At 39.9% G+C, this 23,950-nt stretch overlaps 1 protein-coding gene across 1 annotated transcript; it reads left to right on the forward strand.

The window, feature by feature from the left end:
- Positions 1-1,603: 1,603 nt before the first annotated feature.
- Positions 1,604-23,950, forward strand: Smp_096360 (replication factor C / DNA polymerase III gamma-tau subunit, putative; the record flags this gene model as incomplete). The annotated part of the gene is made up of 9 exons (XM_018790551.1): positions 1,604-1,656; positions 5,126-5,257; positions 5,293-5,371; positions 5,407-5,486; positions 11,084-11,282; positions 11,865-12,059; positions 14,136-14,369; positions 17,742-17,858; positions 23,858-23,950. The coding sequence occupies exons 2-9, from the start codon at positions 5,166-5,168 to the stop codon at positions 23,948-23,950; spliced, it is 1,089 nt and encodes a 362-aa protein (XP_018646182.1). The 5' UTR covers positions 1,604-1,656; positions 5,126-5,165.

Genomic DNA, 23,950 nt, shown 5'->3' on the forward strand with positions numbered 1-23,950 from the left:
AGTGAATAAGTTAGTTAGTCCACTGTAGTTGTGGCAACTTCGAAGCCAAGACACATCCTCACTTGTATAATACCACGCTTTGTTTTGTGATACGTCGGAACAGTAATCCAAGTGATTGTGCCAGAGTGAAACGAGACATATATGGTCCAGTAGATGTGTTCTTCAGCTACCGTGGTTGAAGGACACCATTTATGCAGGTGGGTTCGCCTTTGAGACTCTTGTTGAGCCGAAGTGAACGTCATTGCAGATTGTGGACTGACAAATCTTGCTGAGTGAACGCTATACTCGGATCCTAAGCTAGCCTCGAAACGCCCAGGCTGAATCTACACCGCAACTTGAACACGAGAGAAAAGGTGCAAAATATGTGAAAAGCATTTCAAAAGTTCATTTATTTACAGAAAATATAGGGTTTTTGGGTTTTCCTGAAAATTCTAGAATGCTACTAAACATAGTAGCAGTGTAGTAATCAGCCAATCAGAAACTACACGTGACTTTTCATTTTCGTGATGTTTTTAGCAAAACTTCTAGTCGAACGCTGATTCGATAAATTGCTTCTTTATATTTCCTGGGCTTGCCATGTCTATTGCGAGAAATCTTCAGGATCGCCCCAACATGGACAGTGGCTGAAATATTTGGAAGTCATATCAGAAGCACTGTGGCACCATACTTGGTCATTAGATCCCAATAACGGGTAGATCTAGGACATGGCTTGTCAGAAAGAGGTCGCATTACGAAATAAGCCTTTTGAAACGAAGGCAAATATGTTGTTCGAGCTTATATGGTGCCGGTTTTTCTCTTTCCTTAGGGCATTTGTGTGGAAGCCCATTACTTATCTTAACTATCTACACACGTCGTTTTCAGTGATACTTTTGTTTTCTTCACAGTACTTTTTTCCTAACCTTGTTGTTTGAAGGGTGTTATTCAGTGTTCTCTTAGGTTTTTCATCCTTTTTGACGACCATTTGTGGGGTAAAATGATCTATAACATGCAAAATGCGGTGAAAGTCTCCAGTGAACATCCATTCAGGCCTCCTTAGTTCGCCTGCTGTAGACTGTCTTTCAAAACTGACGCATTTACACGTCTGAGACTCCAACCCCTGTTGTGTCCAGGACACTTTGGTTCAATCACTTTCTCCAAACGGAGCTAAAATTGAGAGGCTAACACCTATGAACTCTTCGTTAATGAAGATCCAGTCTAAACAAAAAAAGATTTATTGAGTTTCCCTGTCAAATCGCCGAGTCCACTTCCTAGCAATCTCCTCCATTATTCATGAGCCCTGTGAAGTTTATTTTATGATAATGAGAGGCCCCTAATATTATAACTTGTGTCTTAGGAGGGCAAGACGATTCGATCCTTCTGGCGTCTGGTTGTCTTCCCGAGTGTCCGTAGGTAACCCCAACGAGATAATTTAAGATACTAAACAATCTTATTGATTAACAGATTTATCTTATTTTTGAAGGTTATGTGGTATTATGCAGGCTCTTTCGTCAAACCAAAGCTAATTGCAACAAGTTATTATTTGTTATTTTCGACAAACATTCTATTACTTTTCTTGAAATCGAAAACATCAAGGATAACCTCTGACTGTTATTGGCTGGCTAATCGCGCGTCCTCTGTAATTTTTCACCGGAACACCATTCGAAATTTTAAGGTTATGTAGGTGGTACAATTTGTTAGTCCTTCTGAGTCAGTATTTAACCTGTAGGATACTAGTTTTCTTTTACGATGGAAAGCATAATCGTCGATTATATCTTTTAGTAATATGCAATGATAGTTTTTATAATCAAAAAAGAACTATATATTGGTATATTTTAAAAGACGTAGCATCATTGCGCCCTGAGTGCGTGTTGAACCTTTTTTCGAGATCAAATCAGAAGGGACCATTGCTTTTCCTTTTAGAAACCATTCCCACCCACTTAGGAGTAATGATAGGTCACGACTTGAAAACAACTACGCACTACAACGTAGCTGCTTCCAAAGGTTATCGTGCGTTATGGTCACTTCGTCGAGCATTCAAATGCTTTGATGAGGGCATGTTTCCAATTTTATATCCCACATACATAACACCACACTTAGAGTACTGTATCCAAGCCGCTAGCCCATGTCTGATAAAGGATACTAACTTGTTTGACCGTGTCCAGCATTTGGGGACGAAATTAGTGAAGGGTCTTTCTAAACTTCTTTAAGATGAGTGTTTAAAACGTCTAAACCTTTTCCCCTTGTCTTATCGTAGGACACGAGGTGACCTTATACAGGCATTTCGTATTTTTAATTGTGATTTGGGTGTTAATGTCTTATCTTTTTGCCCCCTCCAGCACTGATAATCTCCGAGGTCATAGCAAGAAGGTTCACAAACTGAGATCCAATAAACTAAAGGTGGGGCCTGGTTTTTCTCATCGAGTGGTCAATGACTGGAACGCCTTACCCGAATAAGTGGTATCAGCCCCATCAGTGACCATTTTCAAGGAGAAGCTAGACCTTCACTGGAAGGAAATCCGTCAGGATTAACACAGGTTCACCAACCTACTATCTGCATTACTGAAGGCTGGGAAATTTTCGCTTTAAAGTTTCTCAACGGTTTGATATGGTTATTATGCAGAACAGTTGGTGAGCTTAGGGTTTACTCAATAGCATTACAATGAATAATGCTCGGTTCTCCGTTCTGCGTCGCCGTAGATTTCCAGTTCAATAGTAGATCATATAGCCTATGTTTTTATTTTTTTCCGAAAGACTATAATTTATGGACGAACCATTCAGGCAAACAATAACAAGTCTTGGATTTTGGCGTGAAATTCATTCATCTATCTGGCAAAATACGGTTTCCGCATTATAGCTGATCTAACTTCGTGATGAAAATTCTAAATCTTGTTCCTAACCCTAACTGTCAACTGTAAATCATAATTCTAATTCCTCATAGAGGACCAGTCAGTCAGTCAGCTAAAACGTAGGACCAGGCACACATATACATCGGTCCAAGTTGCCATACCTAGTTAGCACAACAAGATGAACACCGAATTCATAGTAGTTAATTTAGTGGTTGTAATTTATAAAAGAAAGATTGTATATAAGGATATAGTAAAGGAAGAAAGATAAATATGAAGCAATTTTAATCTCAAGGTTTAAGGGAAGATAAAGAGTGTATACACTGACGCCATTGTGATCGATTCTGAGCCATGTCACCTACAGTCTCTAACTATTGGTTACGATAGTCACGCGGACCCCAACCAAGTAATCTGCATCTACCAACATGGCTCAGACTAGAAGTTAGTGACTTCAAGCACTGATGCCATGTTTTGGTTTGGTCGCCCCTAACTTTCTTCCAACCATCCCCAATACTAGTCAGTATAGCGCGTCTTGGTAATCGGTGTTCAGGCATACGTAACACGTGGCCCAACCATCTCAGTCGGTGAAGATTTACAAGTTCACTAACTGATTTACCATCATTCCCTAATACCTTATGTCTAACCTCACTATTACTTACCTGGTGATCCCAGCAGATGCGAGCAATATTTCTATGACATCTGTGATCAAATACTAGGAACTTACGAGTATCTTCTACTCTTAATGGCCACGTTTCACAACCGTAAAGTAGAACAGAGCGAACTGCTGCGCAGTATATTCGCCGCTTAATTGATAGGCGGATATCTCGTCTTCGCCATAGGTGACGTAAGTTGGCAAAAGCCAAACGAGCTTTTTGAATCCGTGATGAGATTTCGTCAGACGCCAACCCATTAGGGCTGATCAGACTTCCAAGATAAGTGAAGTTGTCGACGCGTTCGACTACTTCACTCCCTATCCTTAGTTCAGGTGTTGACGCAGGCCAGTCCTGGAGTAACAATTTACATTTAGATGGGGAGAAACGCATTCCAAATATCCTGGCATTGTTACTCAGTTCTAACAGAAGGCTGCACTTTTTCAGCGTCTTCGTCAAACGGGACTATGTCATCTGCATATTCTCCTCTTAGAGATTTGTAATCTTCATTCGGTCTTAGTTATCAGGTGAACACTCTCAAGGTTACTTTAGGGTCTCTCAAAGGTCGTCCACGAATTATAGCCCCATCTTTTTTTCCATCTAAAACTGACTGTCGAAAAAACCTCTGAAGTACTGACGAATCGAAACCGAATATTCTACGTCTTGATCTATCTTTTTATCCATAAATGGCAAATCACTAGGATTTAGTACCGTATCACCTGTGGTCAGCATATCATTCTGATTCCTTCAAAACGATATTGGACCTTCGTAAGACCGTGAGTCTCAAGGATTACTATGGGGTACTTGACCTGTCTCCTCTACTAAAATCTCTTTATACACTCACATCCAGAATTTGGTTTGTCACATTTAATGCTCCGGACTAGTTAACACTAGTTTAGATAAGAGTTCACTGTTAGTTCTAAGTTTGTCGTGTTCCACTCTGGGGAGTTTGGATAGAAATTCTTCTGTGTTCTGACAGCAGTTTCCTCGGACTAAGGAGAAATTACCATTGGACTGATTTTAAAATAAAGGTCTTGATGTAAGGGATTTACCATCTTTTACCCCTTGTTTTTTAACATATCCTTACGAACACATGCTTAACCTTTGGAATGAGTAAGCCAGTAATGGTTGTAGCAAATTTATTACATCTTTGAATAAATACGCAAATAGTTGGTGGTCTTGAGTGCTGTCATGAGTATACTCAGTCTATCTCACTATGATTGCTACTATATTTCCTATTTCCTTACCACTCACCTTTTTAAATCAATCTGATTGCGAAAATGTTGTAGGTCAACTTGAAATAACACATATGTCCCAGGCTTTACGTTTGTTCTTGTAAGTTGGAATCTTTGCAATCACATCTCGCTACGTCATCCAGTTATTCTTTCTAACAGAAGCACTTCGTGCCAACCTCATCCTTATTGTTATACACAAATGGAGCTGATAACATGTCTTATGATTAGACTAACTCAGATAGAAACCACATTTATCTCTTCGTCCGGAACTTCTAAAGAAATCCGTTTTCTGCTGTGTTTGGAAAACACATACTTATTATCACTATTATTATTATTATTACCATTACTAGCGTAACCTCTAATATGTGGTGTTTTTACTAGATTTCGTAATATAAATCTTTCTGTGCCTTTATTTTAGGTACTACTGTTGACTTATCTATAGTAAGGTATCGATTATAATGGAAGCTTTCCTCACTGGATTCAAACAAAAGCCCCAAGATAGCAAGCGACGCATAAAAAGTCAGAAGCATATCCCTTGGGTTGAAAAATAGTTAGTTTTTCTCTATAAAAAGCTAATCGATCTAGTCGACCAAAGACAGTAGGTGAAGTAGCTTATCAAACAGAAGTCGTTAGCGTTCTTCAAAGGTGTATTGAAGGATCTGATGTACGTCTATTTTGGATTTTACATTTTCTGTATAGTTGCCAAATTTATTGTTTTATGGACCGCCGGGAACTGGAAAGACGTCTTTAATTCTGGCTTTAGCTCGTCAACTTTTTGGGTAAGATATCTATTTACATTCCGCATAAGTTGAACTTAATATTGAACATATGACCCCCATAGTAGCAATTGGCCTGGTTGCCTATTTTGACATTCTTACGCCTTGTTATTTTGTTGAGATTAAGAGTTGTAATTAATATGGACATAATTGTTATTGTGGAGTGACTAATAAACTAATGCACTGTGTATGTTTTATCTCACTTTTGAGATTTCAAAGAGTTTATTCAATATTCTTGTTACCTTGTCAAATACCGAGTTCTTAAAACCATCTGTTTTACTTCATTTTTAAGTGTTTGGGAAAGTGATTGTGACAATTCTCCTATGATCCACATAAACCAAATGTGACTGACTAGTTGCAGTCCTTAACATCGACAACTGGAAGATTCAAACACAAACAAAATGAAATTCATCGCCGTTGCACGGGTTAATGGCTATCTGGACTCAGTAGCTAAGTGGATAACGCGTTGGGTGTTTAAATTGAAAGGCACTGGGTTTGATTCCCGGAGTGGACACTAACATAGATGCAGATACATCCAACCGACATGTCACAAATAGGATCAGTCACACGTTATGGATTCAACTGCTAACCATTATCCAACCATTTTTTTAGCTTTCAATTGTTAACTGCTATGTAATTTTTAGTAGTTATTCAGACCAGATACTTCGTGCTGTATAACTACAGTATCGATCTTATGAATTGTTCTACACCAACCTAAAGGAAAGGAAACTTTTTAAATTTGCCGTTAGTGATGGCAACATTAAGGTGATGAGGAAAAAAGTGATGCTAGTAAAATCACTTACTAGTTTCACCACATAGGTTCTATACAAAGCAAATATTTTCACATCTAAGTAATAAGCGACTACGGTCATAGTTTACATGTAACATTGTCTTAGATGTTCGAGTTCTCTTACCTTTGTGTATCATTTATGGGTATTAATAAGCCAATTATTATATTATAAACTAATCACCTAAATACGGTTTGGATTAGGTGGGTGTGATAATTTGATAATTAACCCATTCATCTGGTATCTGAGTATGAACCAAGTGTAAGGTTAATGATACAACCCAATTACTCAAATCGAATAAGGTGAAATTGGGTCTGGTCCTGAGAATTAGTGTCCGAAAGTCAAACTGTGGGTACAATTAGTTTATTTTTATTTATTTATTTAATCACATATATATTGGTACAAAGGGCACCGGATACATATGCGCCACACAAAATAATGAGAATGGGAGGAGAAGGAAGAAGATGCGTATATATAAAAGAAGGAAAAAAAGAAAAGGAGAAGAGTAATGATGGGGGGAACTGAAATGTACAACCAGAAGAGCTCTCTCAGTTAGGAAAGTTATAACAACTCTTTATGAAGAAAGTAGAAGAAGGTTACAGCAGGATCGCCACTGGCTTCTATCCTGAGCCATATCTGATAACGTCTCTAGCCACTGTGTTGCACCATCTCTCGGACCCCGGCCAGGGAGTCGTGAAGGACCAACAGAAGCTAGCCCTTTGCAGCTTTCTTTCATACCACGACACCATTTCATACACTGACCTCCTCTCCGCTTTTTCCAACCAGTCCCAGAGTCGGCAAATAATGCACGACGTGGAAGTCTCTGGGACGACATTCGTAAAACATGTCCAAGCCACCGAAGTCGGTGTTTCAAGATGGTGACACCAATTGAATTATCGTCTCTGCGCCCGAGCACACGATGCCGAACCTCTGCATTACTAACATGGTGTTGCCACTGAATGTCAGCAATCCTTTGGAGACAACGATGATCGAACACGGCGAGACGTCTAACATCCTCAACTCGGAGAGGCCAGGTTTCACAAGCATAGAGCAAAACTGCTCTCACCGACGCGTTGTAGATCCGACCTTTTACAGCCAGACTAACATTACGAAGGCTCCAAAGATGGCCCAGATTGGCATAAGCCGCTCTGGCTTTCATTATACGTGCATCAATCTCATCACTGACGCCACCACCAGCACTTATATGGCTACCTAGATACACGAACTTCTCAACTACTTCAATCTCCTCACCACCCAGGGTGAGTACAGGATGAGAATCCTGCCAGTCTTGTAGGAGTACTTTGCACTTGGAGGGTGCAAAGCACATGCCGTACCTGCGGACACTGATTGCCAATCGATTGAGTGCGGATTGCATGCCTTGGGCATTATCGCACAGTAAGACAATATCATCCGCATACTCAAGGTCGAGAAGTTGTTCTCCAGGCAGCAGACCCACACCGCCATTACTTACATCCATCAGAGCTGTTTCCAGGATGTCGTCGATGGCAAAGTTGAAGAGGAATGGTGAGATTGGGCAACCCTGCCTAACCCCACTGCTCGAATGGAACAAGGGAGAAAGGTGGTTGTATGCCCTCACTCTGCCTGAGGTGTTCGTGTACAGGGCCTTTAAGATGTTAATGAACTTCTCAGGCACACCCTTCTTCAATAGACAATCCCAGAGAACAGACCTGTCCAACGAATCGAAGGCAGCCCTGATGTCAAGAAACACTATGATTGTTGGCCTGCGATAAGTATGACGGTGTTCTAACATTTGACGGAGGGTGAAGATGTGATCAATGCATCCTCGACCAGAACGAAAACCAGCCTGCTCCTCGCGAGTCAATCGTTCTCGGGTTTTAAACAACCTACGAAGAATGACAGAAGCCAATAGTTTGGACGCAATCGGAAGTAGACTTATCCCCCGATAGTTGTTACAGGAACAACGTGAACCCTTTTTAAAGATAGGGACGACTATCGACTCATTCCATGATGTTGGAACACTTTCTTGCTCCCAAACCTTTGCAAACAACACAGTCAATTCCTTAGTCAGAAAGTCACCACCATCTTTAAAAAGAGCCGGATGTAAGTCATCTGGGCCCGGTGATTTGTAACGTTTCAATAGTTGGAGTTCCTTGCGGACTTCCGCCTCGTTTGGTGGAACAGTCGTCACCGGCCATGGGGGGCAGGACAAACTGGTTGATGTTGCCGGAGCAGCAGGCCAGTTGAACTGCCCTTCGAAAAATTCTGCCCATCGTCCAAGACGTCGAGAGATGTTAGTGATTGGCATCCCATCATCCTCGTAGATTGTTTCACTCACACCAGACTTCTTGCTGCCAGTGGCTCGGATGAGTTGGAAGAGCTTCCGGCAGTTACCAGATGCAGCTTCTGCTTCCATCTCATTAGCACGCTCCGACCACCAGGCTTCTCGGTCCTTACGCAAGCTTTGCCCAATTTCATTACGTAACAGCCTTCGTTTGTGGTCAAACTCACGGTCATCCGGAGTAGACCGACGGGCTTCCATCAGTTGTAAGGAGCCAGAAGAAACCCAGTGCTTGTAAGCGGGACGTTTCGTGAAGCCGCAAGCGGCTTTACTCGCCATTTTCATGGCGTCGTGAAGATGCAACCAATGCTCATCTATACTTTTCGGTGGGATGGTAGCTAGCTCCGCTCGATACTTACTTGCAACAGAATTTGCAGCCAATTTACTAACATCGATCCGTTGATGGCGGTCAATCCTTCGGCCACTGAAAAGTAAGGTGAGATTGGCGCAGACCAGGGCATGATCAGACTCCAGATAGGTACTCCAAAAGGAGCGGCAGTCTTGTACACAACCACGCCAGCGGTAGCTGATCGCGATGTGATCAATCTGAGTCCAGGCTTGAGATGCAGAGGGAGGACGCCAGGTAGCACACCGGCGATGACTGTGCCGGAAGTTAGTGCTGGCCAGAAACAGGTTGTGGTCTGTGCACAGTTGCAGCAAACGGTCCCCGTTATCTGTCCTGCGACCAACAAGTCCCCATCGGCCACCTAAACGACTCTCTTCTGTGCCTAGACGCCCGACCTGAGCATTCAAGTCTCCGGCTAATACTACAATATCTGTCGAACGCGCTTTCTGAAGAAGAACTGTTAACTGGTGGTAAAACTCATCCTTGATTGCATCCGGGCTGCAATCTGTCGGGGCATAGGCGGAGATGGCGAAAAGACACCGATTCTCACGCCGATTTCTTCTCACTTTGATGGAACTTTCTAATCTAACAGCACATAACCGACTGTTAATGGGGATCCAATCGATTAGTGCTGCCTCAGCTCTAGCGCTTAGTGTGACACCAACGCCAGCAAGACCAGACGAAGATGCCACAGGGTCCCCGGATAAGCGCACGTGAAACAAGCTTTTCTAGGCGACAGATGGAGAGCGGAATAGTAGTACTTCACTAGAGTCTTGAATACGGGTCTCGGATAGACAACAAACGTCAACATTAAGACCTTCCAAAGACATAGCCAGCCCTATCTGTTGTCTGATCTGCATTAGTGTGCGAACGTTGAAGGAAGCCAGCTTGAACGGCGTACGTAGTTTCAGAAAGACTGCTTCAGTATTCATGATCGGTGGAAGCATTCACTTTCAACCAGACAGTGACTGGAGATCGTTTAGATAGGACAGATTTTCCACCAAGAGCGAGCTGCTGCATAAGTTGAAAAGTAAGGTTACACAAATTGGGGATAAAAGGGGGTGAATTAACGATATGGTAAATAATAATAATAACAATAATAATAATAGTAATAATGCAAATTGATTTGTTTCTAGTATGAACGAGAATATAATTGTCGGTTGAATGTTTCATTTCATTTATTTGCGAGAGAGCTGTGATACCGCCCGGGTGCCCAAACCGAAGCAGGTGGTTTTCTTAGGGAGCCACACCCCGAGCCTTTGACCTAGAGGTCTAACCCACAAGGCAGTGGAGCAGCGTGAGGAGATGCAGTCCCATGGTAGCCGTTGACCGACGATTGATTCATACGCCATTTGTTCCCTCGGGATACTGGAGCCCATGTGCACCATTGGTTTTGAATCAGGGTTTTCCAACTCCCCTAGGTGGATCCTTCATATCCACCAACCCGGTTAAAGTGCCGGACATTCGCTTTTCGTCCTCTCACTTTCGTAAACAACACTCCCACCACGAGAAGGCAGTAAGTAGGACTTCCTTGGCAGGGGCTATATACGCGTGGCCATGTGAAAGCATTTGGAGGGGTAGAGCGGACTCTCCCCACTCTCGGCCGTACCAGGGCATTTGGGGGCGGGTACAATTAGTAGTTAAACGGATTATGATTCATCATATCAGTCTAACAGTCGGTGTAGTTTCTGGATCACATAATTATCCTAGTAACAATCGAGCACAATCATATCATTTGGCTTGTTCCTCTCTTTGTAGTACTACCAAAATTATTGTTAATATCTTAAAATATTTTACAGGCCAAATGGCGTTAATTTGAAAACTTGAATTCCTGAGTTGATGTAAGGTATACCACCACTGGAAAACTGGAAGCACTGGACGGCCGTTTCGCCCTAGTATGGGACTCCTCAGCAGTGCACATCCACGACCTCGTATGCGGGACTCGAACCGAGGACCTTCTGTTTCGCGCGCAAACGCTTAATCTCTATATCACTGAGCCGACATTCAACGGTGTTCATGTCTAACTTCAATCGTTCCATAATCTTGCACAACCAATTTTATCTTCTCGACATAATTGTCTTTTCTCCAAGTTTCAAATGTTTTATCATTTGTTTTCTTTGATGAACTATCTTCTTTTCTTTTCAAGCCCTTTGTATTCGGAACGTGTTTTAGAATTGAATGCGAGCGATGAACGCGGGATCAGTGTTATTCGAGAAAAAGTGAAGGCTTTCGCTCACATTGCTGTTAGTAGTAGTACTAATAGCTCTGGTTCAAGTTCAACTAATATACCACCATATAAATTAATAATCTTAGATGAAGCTGATTCTATGACAGCACCTGCACAAGTATGTTTGCTTTCTTTTTCTGTGTGTATTTCAATTTCATAAAATTGTATCGTTTTTTGTTTGTTTTCATTTTAGTTGAAAACAAACTAGTTGATTGGTTAAACACCTAATCAAAACAAATACATTGAATTAATGGATAATGTCTAGTTGAGTTTACAGGACCAATTTCAGTTAGATAATAATGCATTTCGTACACGCTCAAGAAAGTGTAGTTACACGAACTTACGAAAAATTTACAAAAAAAATTAGCGAAATATCCTAGTTTTCAAAGGTTAAATATGTATCAAAACTTGTCAGACGATATTTCGAACCAGTACTCAATATTTTAAACGGATCTTTCAGATATATTGCTTAAGGAAATACTATCTCTTACCGGGCTTCTGGCTTTACATCCGAAATGTTTGTTGATCTATTACTTGGTTGTATTTCTAATTTTCTTATATTTTCAGTCAACCATAAATCCACGTAGGGTATGTCACAGATTTGCGACAATTCAAGTTGTAATACCACATTCTATTATATATATATATATATATATATATATATATTGCTTATCAGTTTATCTGTCCTCTAATGATTTAGGCTGCTCTACGTCGTACAATGGAGACTGAAATGAGAACTACACGATTTTGTTTAACTTGTAATTATGTTACACGAATTATTGAACCAATCACAAGTCGATGTGCAAAGTTTAGATTTCGTCCATTGGATAATGAAATTGCACGTTCTCGTTTGCGTCATATTGCAGATGCAGAAAATTTATCTATTACTAATGAGGTAGGTTGATTATATATATATATATAACACTTTTTTATATATATACTTCTATATATTCGGTTTTTCTTGAATCATGTTACCTATACTTACTGTTCTGCATTTGTGTTGATAATTCCATTTCTCTGTGCTGATTTGATGTAGCAACTCTAACTGAATCATATATGCTCTAGGTCCAACGTTCTGTTTGATTGGCTGACTATATATCTATCTACCCAGACAAATGAGATCATTAGTTGTTCTCATACACTAAATTCCTTATCGTTTAACAGTAAATTATGTTTGTAAACAAAAGCTCCCTCATAAAATCCTACCTGGTGAGTTCAAGAAATGTAGACGATCTCACAGTCTAAACTGATTGTCTGCAAACATCGTTTATAGGCTAAATTTCCAACAAGCGGAAACGCGGTATAAAGTTGAGTGATTTTAAAATGTTCATACCACATAGTGGTACCTATATTGAGTGTAATGTAACTGTTTCTGTCAGAGTTCATTAACCACATTCTAACCAACTCGATTCCAATAAAAAGCTCTGTCACTGTTGGATGATGGGAAAACTACTTAGTTGTACAAATTATCGATTCACCCGGTGTTGTACGTTAATTCTTTTTCGATTCTTCTGTCAGGATTCACTACATCTTTGCATTAATTATCATCGTAGTATAGCTATAAAATTAAAAATTCTTCTACATAAGACAGGTATAACTGATTTTCAAAAACATAGGTAGGTGATTTTGTGTTAGAAAACTTAGATCACAACACGAACCAGATAAACGAGCACTGGATTATTGAACTCACTTTTCATTAGTTGACTTACAACGTAAAAATTCCAAGTTTTGATTTGATAATTTCGAATAAATTGAGCATTGGGTAGATCGTTATAAATAATTAATATATTTGTAATATCCCAATGAGTAGAAAAATTAGATTTTCTGACATTTCGTGACTCAGTGTAAGCCACTTCTTCAAAGAATAAACAACCAAATTAAAATAAATCCAAGTTTAAATAGTACAACGGAACAATAAGAATATTAAGTGATCAATCAAAAAAGATTATTAGAAGTATATTAAAACAAGACGGTTCAGTGCGTAATAATAATAACTCGAATGAAATGCTATGGTTTGGTGCTGCAGTTTTACCATACCGTTATGGCACAACAGAAGAACTCCAAAGAATCTTAAAACAACACAGAAATAAAGTATATTACAAAACAACGAACACACTTCGAAATACTTTAGTTCGATTAAAAGAAAAAAATCCCATTCATGTCTACACAGAACTGGGCCTACAAATTACGTTGTGTCTATTGTGATGTCTTCTATATTAGAGAGTCATCTCGCGAAATCTTGACTCGTGCTAAAGAACATATTAGGTACACAAAGAAATCTCCTAATACTCCTGTAGAACTGGATAGACTTCAAATTAAATCGGCAATAGCAGTTCGCGCCATTTTCAACAATCACCAAATCGATTTCAAAAATATCAAAATATTACAAAAAGGCTTTTCCAATTACAAAGAAAGGAGAGTAGCTGAAGCGTCCCATATACTACTTAACCTGACTTCTCTCAATAGAAAAAAAGGCCTTACCATACATCCTACTTGGACTATCTATCGTGGCAACCTAGTCTGATATTATTTGCAATTCACACCATTACATTAACAATTGAACTCTATCCTTTCTCGCCATAAAAGTCATACAATTTTCATCCTTAACAGTGCACATATACATAAACACGAATTTACATACATCTAGCTTATAAATTACCTTAACCGAAATGACTTGACGTTGATTTATTCAGACCTGTTTTTTGATTGATCACTTAATATTCTTATTGTTTCGCTGTACTAGGCTACCGGTTTGATGAATTGTAGGTATTTTCCTATCTCAGATCTATATATCTCACAATTATAATATTTATTAATTGAAGTGAGATTTGTGTAGCTGGTTAACGGTTTAACATCGTTGTACAAAACATGTAACACTAGAATGTATGGATATTCATTGTAACTCCATATTATACATGAAATTATTTTCCCTACAATCCTATTATCTTTCTAAAACAAAATTGTCCTTTAGACATTGGATCATTTACTGTCACTTTGTCATGGTGATTTACGGCAAGGCATCACAATGTTACAATGTGTTCATCAGTTAATTCTATCCGTTGATGATTCCGATGTTGGTTGTCGTTCTTCGATTACCTCAAAAGAATTAGATGAGGCTGCAGCTGTTGTTCCTAGTGATTTAATTAAAAGTCTTATTAAAACATCAGAAAATGGTAGTTTCGATGATTTACAAATCATTATCAAAGTGAGTTTTTTTTGGGTATAGACTTGATTTTTATTTTTATACAATAAATAGTATTGCTTTTGTTAGTGATGTCGCGTTCTCTCTGCCCAAATAGTGTGATTATAAATTGTTCATTTTCGTTTTTAAAAAACCTGAACAACACCTACGTTACTTAAAAGATAGAACTGAGTAGTAATGCCAGGATGTTTGGGATGCGTTTCTTCCCCTCTAAATGTAAATTGTTACTCCAGGACTGGCCTGCGTCAACACCTGAACTAAGGATAGGGAGTGAAGTAGTCGAACGCGTCGACAACTTCACTTATCTTGGAAGTCTGATCAGCCCTAATGGGTTGGCGTCTGACGAAATCTCATCACGGATTCAAAAAGCTCGTTAGGCTTTTGCCAACTTACGAATGATGGTAAATCAGTTGATGAGGTCATGAATCTTCATCAACGCAGATGGTTGGGCCACGTGTTACGTATGCCTGAACACCGATTACCAAGACGCGCTATACTGACTAGTATTGGGGATGGTTGGAAGAGAGTTAGGGGCGACCAAACCAAAACATGGCATCAGTGCTTGAAGTCACTAACTTCTAGTCTGAGCCATGTTGGTAGCTGCAGATTACTTGGTTGGGGTCCGCGTGACTATCGTAACCAATAGTTGGAGACTGTAGGTGACATGGCTCAGAATCGATCACAATGGCGTCAGTGTATACACTCTTTATCTTCCCTTAAACCTTGAGATTAAAATTGCTTCATATTTATCTTTCTTCCTTTACTATATCCTTATATACAATCTTTCTTTTATAAATTACAACCACTAAATTAACTACTATGAATTCGGTGTTCATCTTGTTGTGCTAACTAGGTATGGCAACTTGGACCGATGTATATGTGTGCCTGGTCCTACGTTTTAGCTGACTGACTGTCTTCAAGATAATTCCTAAGGTTTCGTATATCAATCGTCTTAACCATTATTAAATAAATCCCAACAGTGCGTAAGTTTCAGAAGACAATAAAAAGTGTCGACTACAGTTTATTATTGTACTGCACAGATCACTAAGCTACCACTATCAAAAGTTGGTTGGATGGTTAGCCAAATTATTGGGACCAATTCGTAGAAAACTGGTGACGAATAGTTTAAAGGACGCATTTCCGTTTTCCAGAGAATTGGATCAATTGAATATGTCAGATAAATTCATGGTATCTTTTGATGTGTGTCCATTATTTACGAGCATACTACTAGAAGAAACTATTAATATAATTTGCGAACAATCCGAATTACTTCCGTTGCCTAAAAATTAATTGAGAAAATTATTACTACTTTTCACGAAAGGGGCTCATCTCCAATTCAACAATCAACTATACAAACAAACCGATGAAGTGACCATGGGATTACCATTAGTGTATTTCTTGACTGACATTTTCATGGCTAATCTAGAACAAACTAGAATAAAACACGAAATCCAGAACATACCGTGCTACACCAGTTATCTTGACGATGCGCTCATAATCTGTGTTGATATGGACCATGCTTCTCGGTTACTTAGTCACCTCAACAACTCTCATCTCAACATAACGTTTACAATGGAATATGAAAAAGATAACTAATTCAATTTTTTAAATCTTAGTGTAAGACGGAAAAATGATGGAAGTGTTGGGAAAAGTATGTATAGGAAAGAAACATGGACAGGACGGTATTTGAACTTAAACATCTCTCTTATCAGTTACAAAAGATATCTATTCAAAACGTTTTCATCATCGGCCTTCCATTCAAGGGAGATAAGATTTCATGAAGAATCAATGGGAGAGTCAAGGAGGTACTGAAAAACTTCCCTGCCGCTCAATTATTTTCACTTTACAACGCATCAAGTGTTTTTATACCATTCAAAGGTAGATCAATACCCTTTTGACGTTACTTTCAATTTCATCTATGGATTTACATGTGCGTGTGGTAGCAATTACATAGGAAGGACAGAGAGAAGGACCTCTACAAGGTTTTCTAAACACATCCCTACGGCTGAAAGTGAGTAAAGTCCTTACAAGAGCGATTGCCAGATATCTCGATAATGAACATGAAGTGAATATGTAGTGAACGAGAACTCCGGTTAGGAAAACCATCTTATTGCTTAATACAAAAGTACACAGCGCTTTCGTAGAATTCGAAATTCATACATTAAATACATCGTTTGCACATCTTCCATCAATTGTCCTTTACATACTTTATGATTCTTCCAATTCTATTGTTATTCCAATTACTCTCTGTTTCCTTTCACTTTCATCCGGATAAACGCATCCACTGTCCACCTATTACCATAAACCTGCTTTTGATTTAGTGTGATCGGTAAAAAATAATGAGTCATAAGCATGGAAGAGTAGAAGAAATGATCAATTTAATATTGCTAACCGAATATCGTGTTTACATTAACTAGTAAAATAGCTCGCTAGAATGTGAATAGAGAAATTATCCATGGAAAGTAAAGTTACTTACAAGTAGTATAGTTATATTACACAAATCTCATATGAATTAACCAAAGGTAACCTGACAAGATTGAGAAGTAATGCTTTAAAACACTCATATTGAACCTAATTGTGAGGACGGCCCACAATAAACTCAAGGAAGCTCTAAGAAGCTCAGAAAGAACCGAAGATATTCCACCCGGTCCTCATTTGGAAGAACATTCCAGGATCTCGACGTGTAGCTTCCCTGTTGAACAAATGCTAAAAACCATTGTTTGCGGATCAGATTACTGTAATGATGATTTCGTTTTTACTAAAAACTATAAGTACCTGAGAGTTTTGTACCATATTTAACACTGTTGGGATAATATTCCTTCTCACTCGTCTTCTATCTTCTCATTTTGCGACTTGGAGGGTTCTAGCGTTCTAGTGCTCAAGTAGTACGCGGTATATCAAGAATCTAAGCTCTCAATCTAACACTAATTTTGTGATATCTTAAAGAACTTGTCAGTAAATAACTTTAAAGATTGTTTGTAAAGTCTAACTGACTGATATTTTATTTGGTACACAATTAAGTCCGAAAGTGTTTGTGAGATACTGAATAATTTATGGTTGAAACTGAGTTAAGATGATACCTTGGTATACGTAATGCATATTCCAACCACATTAGTATGTACACATTTACAAACTCACTAACTGGATGTATATATATATGACTATTACATATGAAATGGTTATCTAAATTTGCTAACGCAAGCCTGTACTTGATTACTAAACTCAATCAATCTTAATCATTATTTCATCAATGCTCTAGTTGAAATCGGTTTATGTTTTCGACGGTGAAAATTGTGAACATATGCAAAATTCGTCTTTTCTTAAAAAATTAAATCTCTCCCCATAACTAGTTTCTTTCCTTAATTTTGCCTTCAGAACTTATTATTGGAAGGTTATTCAGCACATCAGACCACTTATCAACTGCACGAATATATAATCAATGATGAAAAACTATCCTGTAGTCAAAAAGCATCTATTTTGGAATCTATTGCCGTAAGTACTGTTTAGAAAGTAATTTGCCTTTCTTGTATTTAATCAGTAATCATTCATCGTATTGTATTTAATAATGAAACATGAATATTAATCTGAAGTTTGAATGATCTATGTCACTTCATATTTAAAATATATTCGAAGCTGATGAGTCTCAGTGTTAGGAAGATGGTCAATAAGAAACCAATTAAGATCAATGTCGATAGAACAAGCTGTTAGTCATATATGGAGAAATTTAGATAGCCCACTTCATCTGATGTTTGTGCTAGTGAAGTTGTTCAGAAGAGGTTAACGAAAGTTCAGAATTAAACCACCCAGCTTAGAGGACAAAACTCGACCAAAATATCAGTAATCCTTATGATAAAATTTAGCTTTCTTATAATTAGATTATTTCTATCATTTCTAAACTGAAAATCCCATTCCATATCATTCAGATTGAAGGTTATGATTGTTTGGGCAACTAATAATTCTTATATTGAGAACGGTAAGTAGACTCTATAGGAAAGAATCAATAGCTTGGTGGTTGGAGGAATTTGCTTTCAAATAATTAGTTGGAGGTTCAGATCATACTTCTGATTTGGGGAATCGGTTAGTATCAGTAGCCCTCATATAACTATGTGACTAACCCCAACCACCCAACATAAACTTACACTTGTTAAATGAGTTCTGTTTTTCTCTTTGTATTGATTTCAAATAAAGCTTTGAGTCAACCCATCAAACAAGTAAATAGCTGTCTGGAATACTTTTACTTACTTACTTACGCCTGTCACTCCCAATGGAGCATAGGCCTCCAACCAGCTTTCTCCAACCCACTCTGTCCTGGGCCTTCTTTTCTAGTTCTATCCAGTTCTTGTTCATTCTTCTCATGTCTGTCTCTATTTCTCGGCGTAATGTCTTCTTTGGTCTTCCTCTTCTCCTTTGACCTTCAGGATTCCATGTGAGGGCTTGTCTTGTGACACAATTGGGTGATTTCCTCAAAGTGTGCCCAATCCACTTCCAGCGCTTCCTCCTGATTTCTTCCTCCGCTGGAATCTGGTTTGTTGTCTCCCACAGTAACTTGTTGCTGATAGTGTCTGGCCATCGGATCCGAAGTATCTTGCGTAGACAGCTGTTAATAAACACTTGTATCTTCTGGATAATGGCTTTCGTAGTTCTCCACGTATCTGCCCCATACAGAAGAACTGTCTTGACATTTGTATTGAAAATTCTAACCTTGGTGTTGGTTGACAATTGTTTTGAGCTCCAGATGTTTTTCAGTTGTAAATATGCTGCTCTTGCTTTGCCGATCCGCGCCCTCACATCTGCATCAGATCCACCGTGTTCATCAATGATACTGCCCAGATATGTAAAGGTTTCCACATCTTCCAAAGCTTCTCCGTCAAGTGTAATTGGATTGGTGCATATTGTATTGTATCGGAGAGTCTTGCTTTCCTCTTTGTTTATATTGAGACCTACTGCTGCTGAGGCTGCTGCCACACTGGTCGTTTTCCCCTGCATTTGTTGTTGCGTTTGTGATAGAAGAGCCAGATCATCCGCGAAGTCTAAATCGTCAAGCTGCATCCTGCCTGTCCACTGTATCCCGTGCATTCCTCCAGATGTTGACGTCTTCATGATCCAGTCGATCACCAGGAGAAAGAGAAAGGGTGAGAGTAGGCAACCTTGCCTAACACCGGTCTTTACCTCGAACGAGTCGGTGAGTTGTCCTCCGTGGACGATTTGGCAGTTTAGTCCATCATAGGAGTTCCGTATGATGTTGACTATCTTCTCAGGCACGCCGTAGTGTCGAAGAAGCTTCCATAGTGTCGTCCTGTCCACGCTATCAAATGCCTTCTCGTAGTCGATGAAGTTGATGTAGAGTGATGAATTCCATTCGATTGATTGTTCCACAATGATACGTAGAGTTGTGATTTGATCTGTACACGATCTATCCTCACGAAATCCAGCTTGTTGATCTCGAAGTTGAGCGTCCACGGAATCCTTCATCCTGTTTAACAATACTCTGTTGAAGACTTTTCCTGGTATTGAGAGAAGAGTGATGCCCCTGTAGTTGTCGCACTTGCTGAGATCGCCTTTCTTTGGTATCTTGATTAGAAGTCCTCCTTTCCAGTCTATTGGTACTTGTTCTTCATCCCAAATCTTACTGAAGAGGATGTGGAGTATCTTGGCAGTTGCTGCTACATTTTCTTTCAGTGCCTCTGCCGGGATGTTGTCTGGTCCCGCTGCTTTGCCACTCTTGATTTGTCTAATGGCCATGCTGATCTCTTCAATTGTTGGTGGGCCAATATCGATTGGGAGGTCCGTGGGTGCTGCTTCGATGTTGGGTGGGTTCAGTGGAGCTGGTCGATTCACGAGTTCTTTGAAGTGTTCTACCCACCTGTTTCGTTGTTCTTCAATGTCGGTGATTACTTTGCCTTCCTTGTTTTTCACTGGTCTTTCTGGTTGACGGTAATTTCCAGCAAGTTTCTTTGTTGTATCATACAGTTGTCTCATGTTTCCCTCTCTTGCAGCCTTTTCCGCTGTCATCGCTAAATCTTCCACATATTTACGTTTGTCGGTTCTGGTGCTCCTCTTCACTTGCTTGTTTGCGTCTGTGTATTCGGCTTGTGCCTTGGCTTTTTCTGCTCTGATTCGGCTGATATTGATTGCTGCCTTCTTGTTCCTCCTTTCTTCAATTTTATCCAGTGTACCAACAGTGATCCATTCCTTGTGATGGTGCTTCTTTTGGCCCAGAACCTCCTGACATGTTGAAACGATTGCCTCCTTGATACCTTTCCAGTTGCTCTCCATGGTAGTCCCCTCTCCATTGAGTAGATCATGAAAGGCCTCGAACCTGTTGCTGAGTACTATGTTGAATTTGTTGAGTTTGTCAGCATCTCGAAGAAAGGCCGTGTTAAACTTTTGTGATGTTGTCCGCGCCATTGTCCAGTGCTTCTTGAGTTTTAGTTTCATCTTGGCGACCAGCAAATGGTGATCGGATGCTATATCAGCTCCTCTTCTGGTTCTCACATCCTCCATCGTCCTCCTGAACTTTTTGTTGATGCAGATATGGTCGATTTGATTTTGTGTAGTGTGATCCGGTGAAATCCAAGTGGCTTTGTGTATGTTTTTGTGTGGGAATATGGTGCCACCTATGACCAGTTTATTGAAGGCACATAGGTTTGCAAATCTCTCACCGTTTTCGTTCCTTCCTCCCAGTCCATGTTGTCCCATGACGTCTTCGTATCCAGTGTTGTCCTTTCCAACCTTGGCATTGGAATCTCCCATCAGAATGGTCAGGTCCTTGGTTGGGCACTTCTCGAAGATCGACTGCAGCCTATCGTAGAATTGGTTTTTAGCGTCTTCATCCTAGTCGTTGGTAGGCGCATAGTATTGGACGATGTTCATTGTAATGCCCTCTCTCTTTGTTTTGAAGGAGGCTTTGATGATCCTCGGTCCATGAGATTCCCATCCTATAAGTGTATTTTGTGCTTTTCTAGACAGCATCAGTGCAACTCCTTGTGTATGTGGGGCATTTTCTTCTTCATGACTGGAGTATAACAGAAGTTCCCCTGAAGACAGTCGTTGTTGTCCAACCTGCGTCCAATGTGTTTCACTGATTCCAAGCACTTCCAGGTTGTATTTCCTCATTTCTGCAGCAATTTGGAAGACTCTGCCGGTCTCCCACATTGTCCGGACATTCCATGTACCTATAAAAATTGTCGCTCTGGTTGTAAGAAGGTGCATCGGCCTCATGACTTCCGAAGGAACTCGGCTTTCATCATGAGACGTCATTTTTCCTTCTACTCCCAGGGCAGAGTTTGAATGGTTTGAATGATTTTTTCTGGTTAGCGTTTTTTTAGCGAGTTGATTTTCTACGGGATGGGGTCGCTAACCCCATGCCCAACCCTCCTCCTTTACCCGGGCTTGGGACCGGCAGTAACCCCCAGAGGAGCTACAGGCGGAGTTGTCTGGAATAAGTATTATCTATTTAAACACAAAAACATTGGTACTAAGAGGCACCAAATAGATATGCTCCACATGAATCATTCGATTTGTGTGAGCACTGGGATACTCAACGGGTGCCCGAACCGAAGCAGGTGGTTTTCTTAGAGGACCACACACAGAGCCTTTGATCTGAAGGTCTATTCCACAAGAAAGTGGAATAACGTCAAAAGATGCAGTGCGAGGGCAGCCGCTGACCAACAAAAAGTTCAGAAGCCATTTGTTTCTTCAGGATCCTGGAGCTCATGTGCAATATTGATTGGGAATCGGGGTTTTCCAACTCCCCTATGTGGATCCTCTTTATTCACCAACCCAGTTATAGCGCCGGACATTCGCTTTTCGTCCTCTCAATTCCGTAAACAACAGTAATGCCGCTAGAAGGCAGTGAGTAGGATTTCCCTGTCAGTGGTTATATGCACATGGTCATGTGAGAGCACTTCGAGAGGGATAGCTGAATTTCCCCACCCTCGACCGTACCAGGGTATTTGGGGGCAATTACAGTTATATAATATACCCTTATGGGCTAGGGTAATTTTACATTGGTTTTCAGGAGGACCGGCCACGATCCAGATTTTCACGTGACAAACCAAACAGTACAACCCAATCCTGTTTAACAGGAGAGCCAGAACCATAATGTTAGTTTATGTTGCTGATGTCAGTGGTTAAGTAAAAAGTAGAATTTGTCTGTTAGGAATAAATAAGTTATAATCAATGCAGTAAAGATTGTAGAATTTTCATAGCCTAAACCACGAACTAATCTTAACTAGAGCATTGCTGGAAACCTTGAAGGACTGAAATGCCGTTTCGTTCTAGTATGAGACTCTTCAGCAGTGCCTATCCACCACCCCACACACGTAAATCGGTCCCACAACCTTCGGTCTGGCACGTGAACGCTTAGACTGTAGACCACTGAACTGGGGTCTATCAGCGTCAATGTCTAACTTCAATTAGACCATGATCTTTCTCAACCCCTTATCTATTGTCTGCGGTGGATAACTGTCTCACATCTGATATGGTTGACATCCACTGGTTACGGCTTCTCACTATAACTGGAGGAGTTGTGTCTTGAAGTTAGTCACTAGTAAACACGAGATTCTTATCAGTTTAGGGGGATCAGTTTAAAACGAAGCGGTCGTACATTGCTTCCAGGTTTTCAACGATGGTCTATCTGAAATCAGTTCTTGACTTAAACACCATCGGATGCCGGCTCAGTGGTCTGTCGGTTAAGTGTTCTGGCGCAAGACTGGTAGGTCTTGGGTTCGAATCTCGCGAGGCGAGGTCGTAGATGCGCACTGCCGAGAAGTCCCGCAATAGGACGAAATGGCCGTACAGTACTTCCAGGTTTTCCATAGTGGTCTAGCTTCAATGGACTCATGCTTTCAACTATGAAAACACTGAAATCTCCACAAAAACTCCTGATATTAAACTACTGAAATTAGTTGTTTTCTGAAAAATAATTACAGAATTTATGATCAAGTTGACACAGAACAAATCTAACATATAAAGGATAAGAGATGTACTAATTGTTTGTAATGACTATGGTTCATTTATCACAGAGGATTATAAAAATTATGTTATTTTTTGATAATTTTCAATTTTGTTCAGTATATAACGAATGTTTTATTGACATTGTTTAAAAATTAGGGAACTTACCAACTGTGAATTCATTTAGTATTGTTTGTTTGGATCTTTCCATCGATGTTTTAGGACTGCAACTGGTCGGTCTCTAATTGGCATATGTGCATACTGTGCATATTGCCTCGATATAGCCTTAATTCACAAGCATGTTAAGCAAAGATGGAAGCGAAAGGTACTGGGTTCAAGTCCCAGAGTGAACATCAACTCTGAGATGCAGGTACATCCAGCTGACGAGTCCCAAATAGGACGAAACGCGCATCCTGGATCCCACTGCTAGCCACTATCTATCTTTGCTTACTTACCAACTGTGTTTCTAATTGTTATTCTTTCGTTAAATAAGTTATTTATTTCTTTATTTTTTTTTTAAAAAAAACAATCTTTAGGTTGCGGATTCTCGACTAATTGATGGAGCTGATGAATACTTACAACTTTTAGCCGTCGGAGGGACTCTACTTAAAACTATCCAATCAAATTAA

Source organism: Schistosoma mansoni, assembly GCF_000237925.1.
Source record: "Schistosoma mansoni, WGS project CABG00000000 data, supercontig 0062, strain Puerto Rico, whole genome shotgun sequence".
Classification (NCBI taxonomy): domain Eukaryota; kingdom Metazoa; phylum Platyhelminthes; class Trematoda; order Strigeidida; family Schistosomatidae; genus Schistosoma; species Schistosoma mansoni.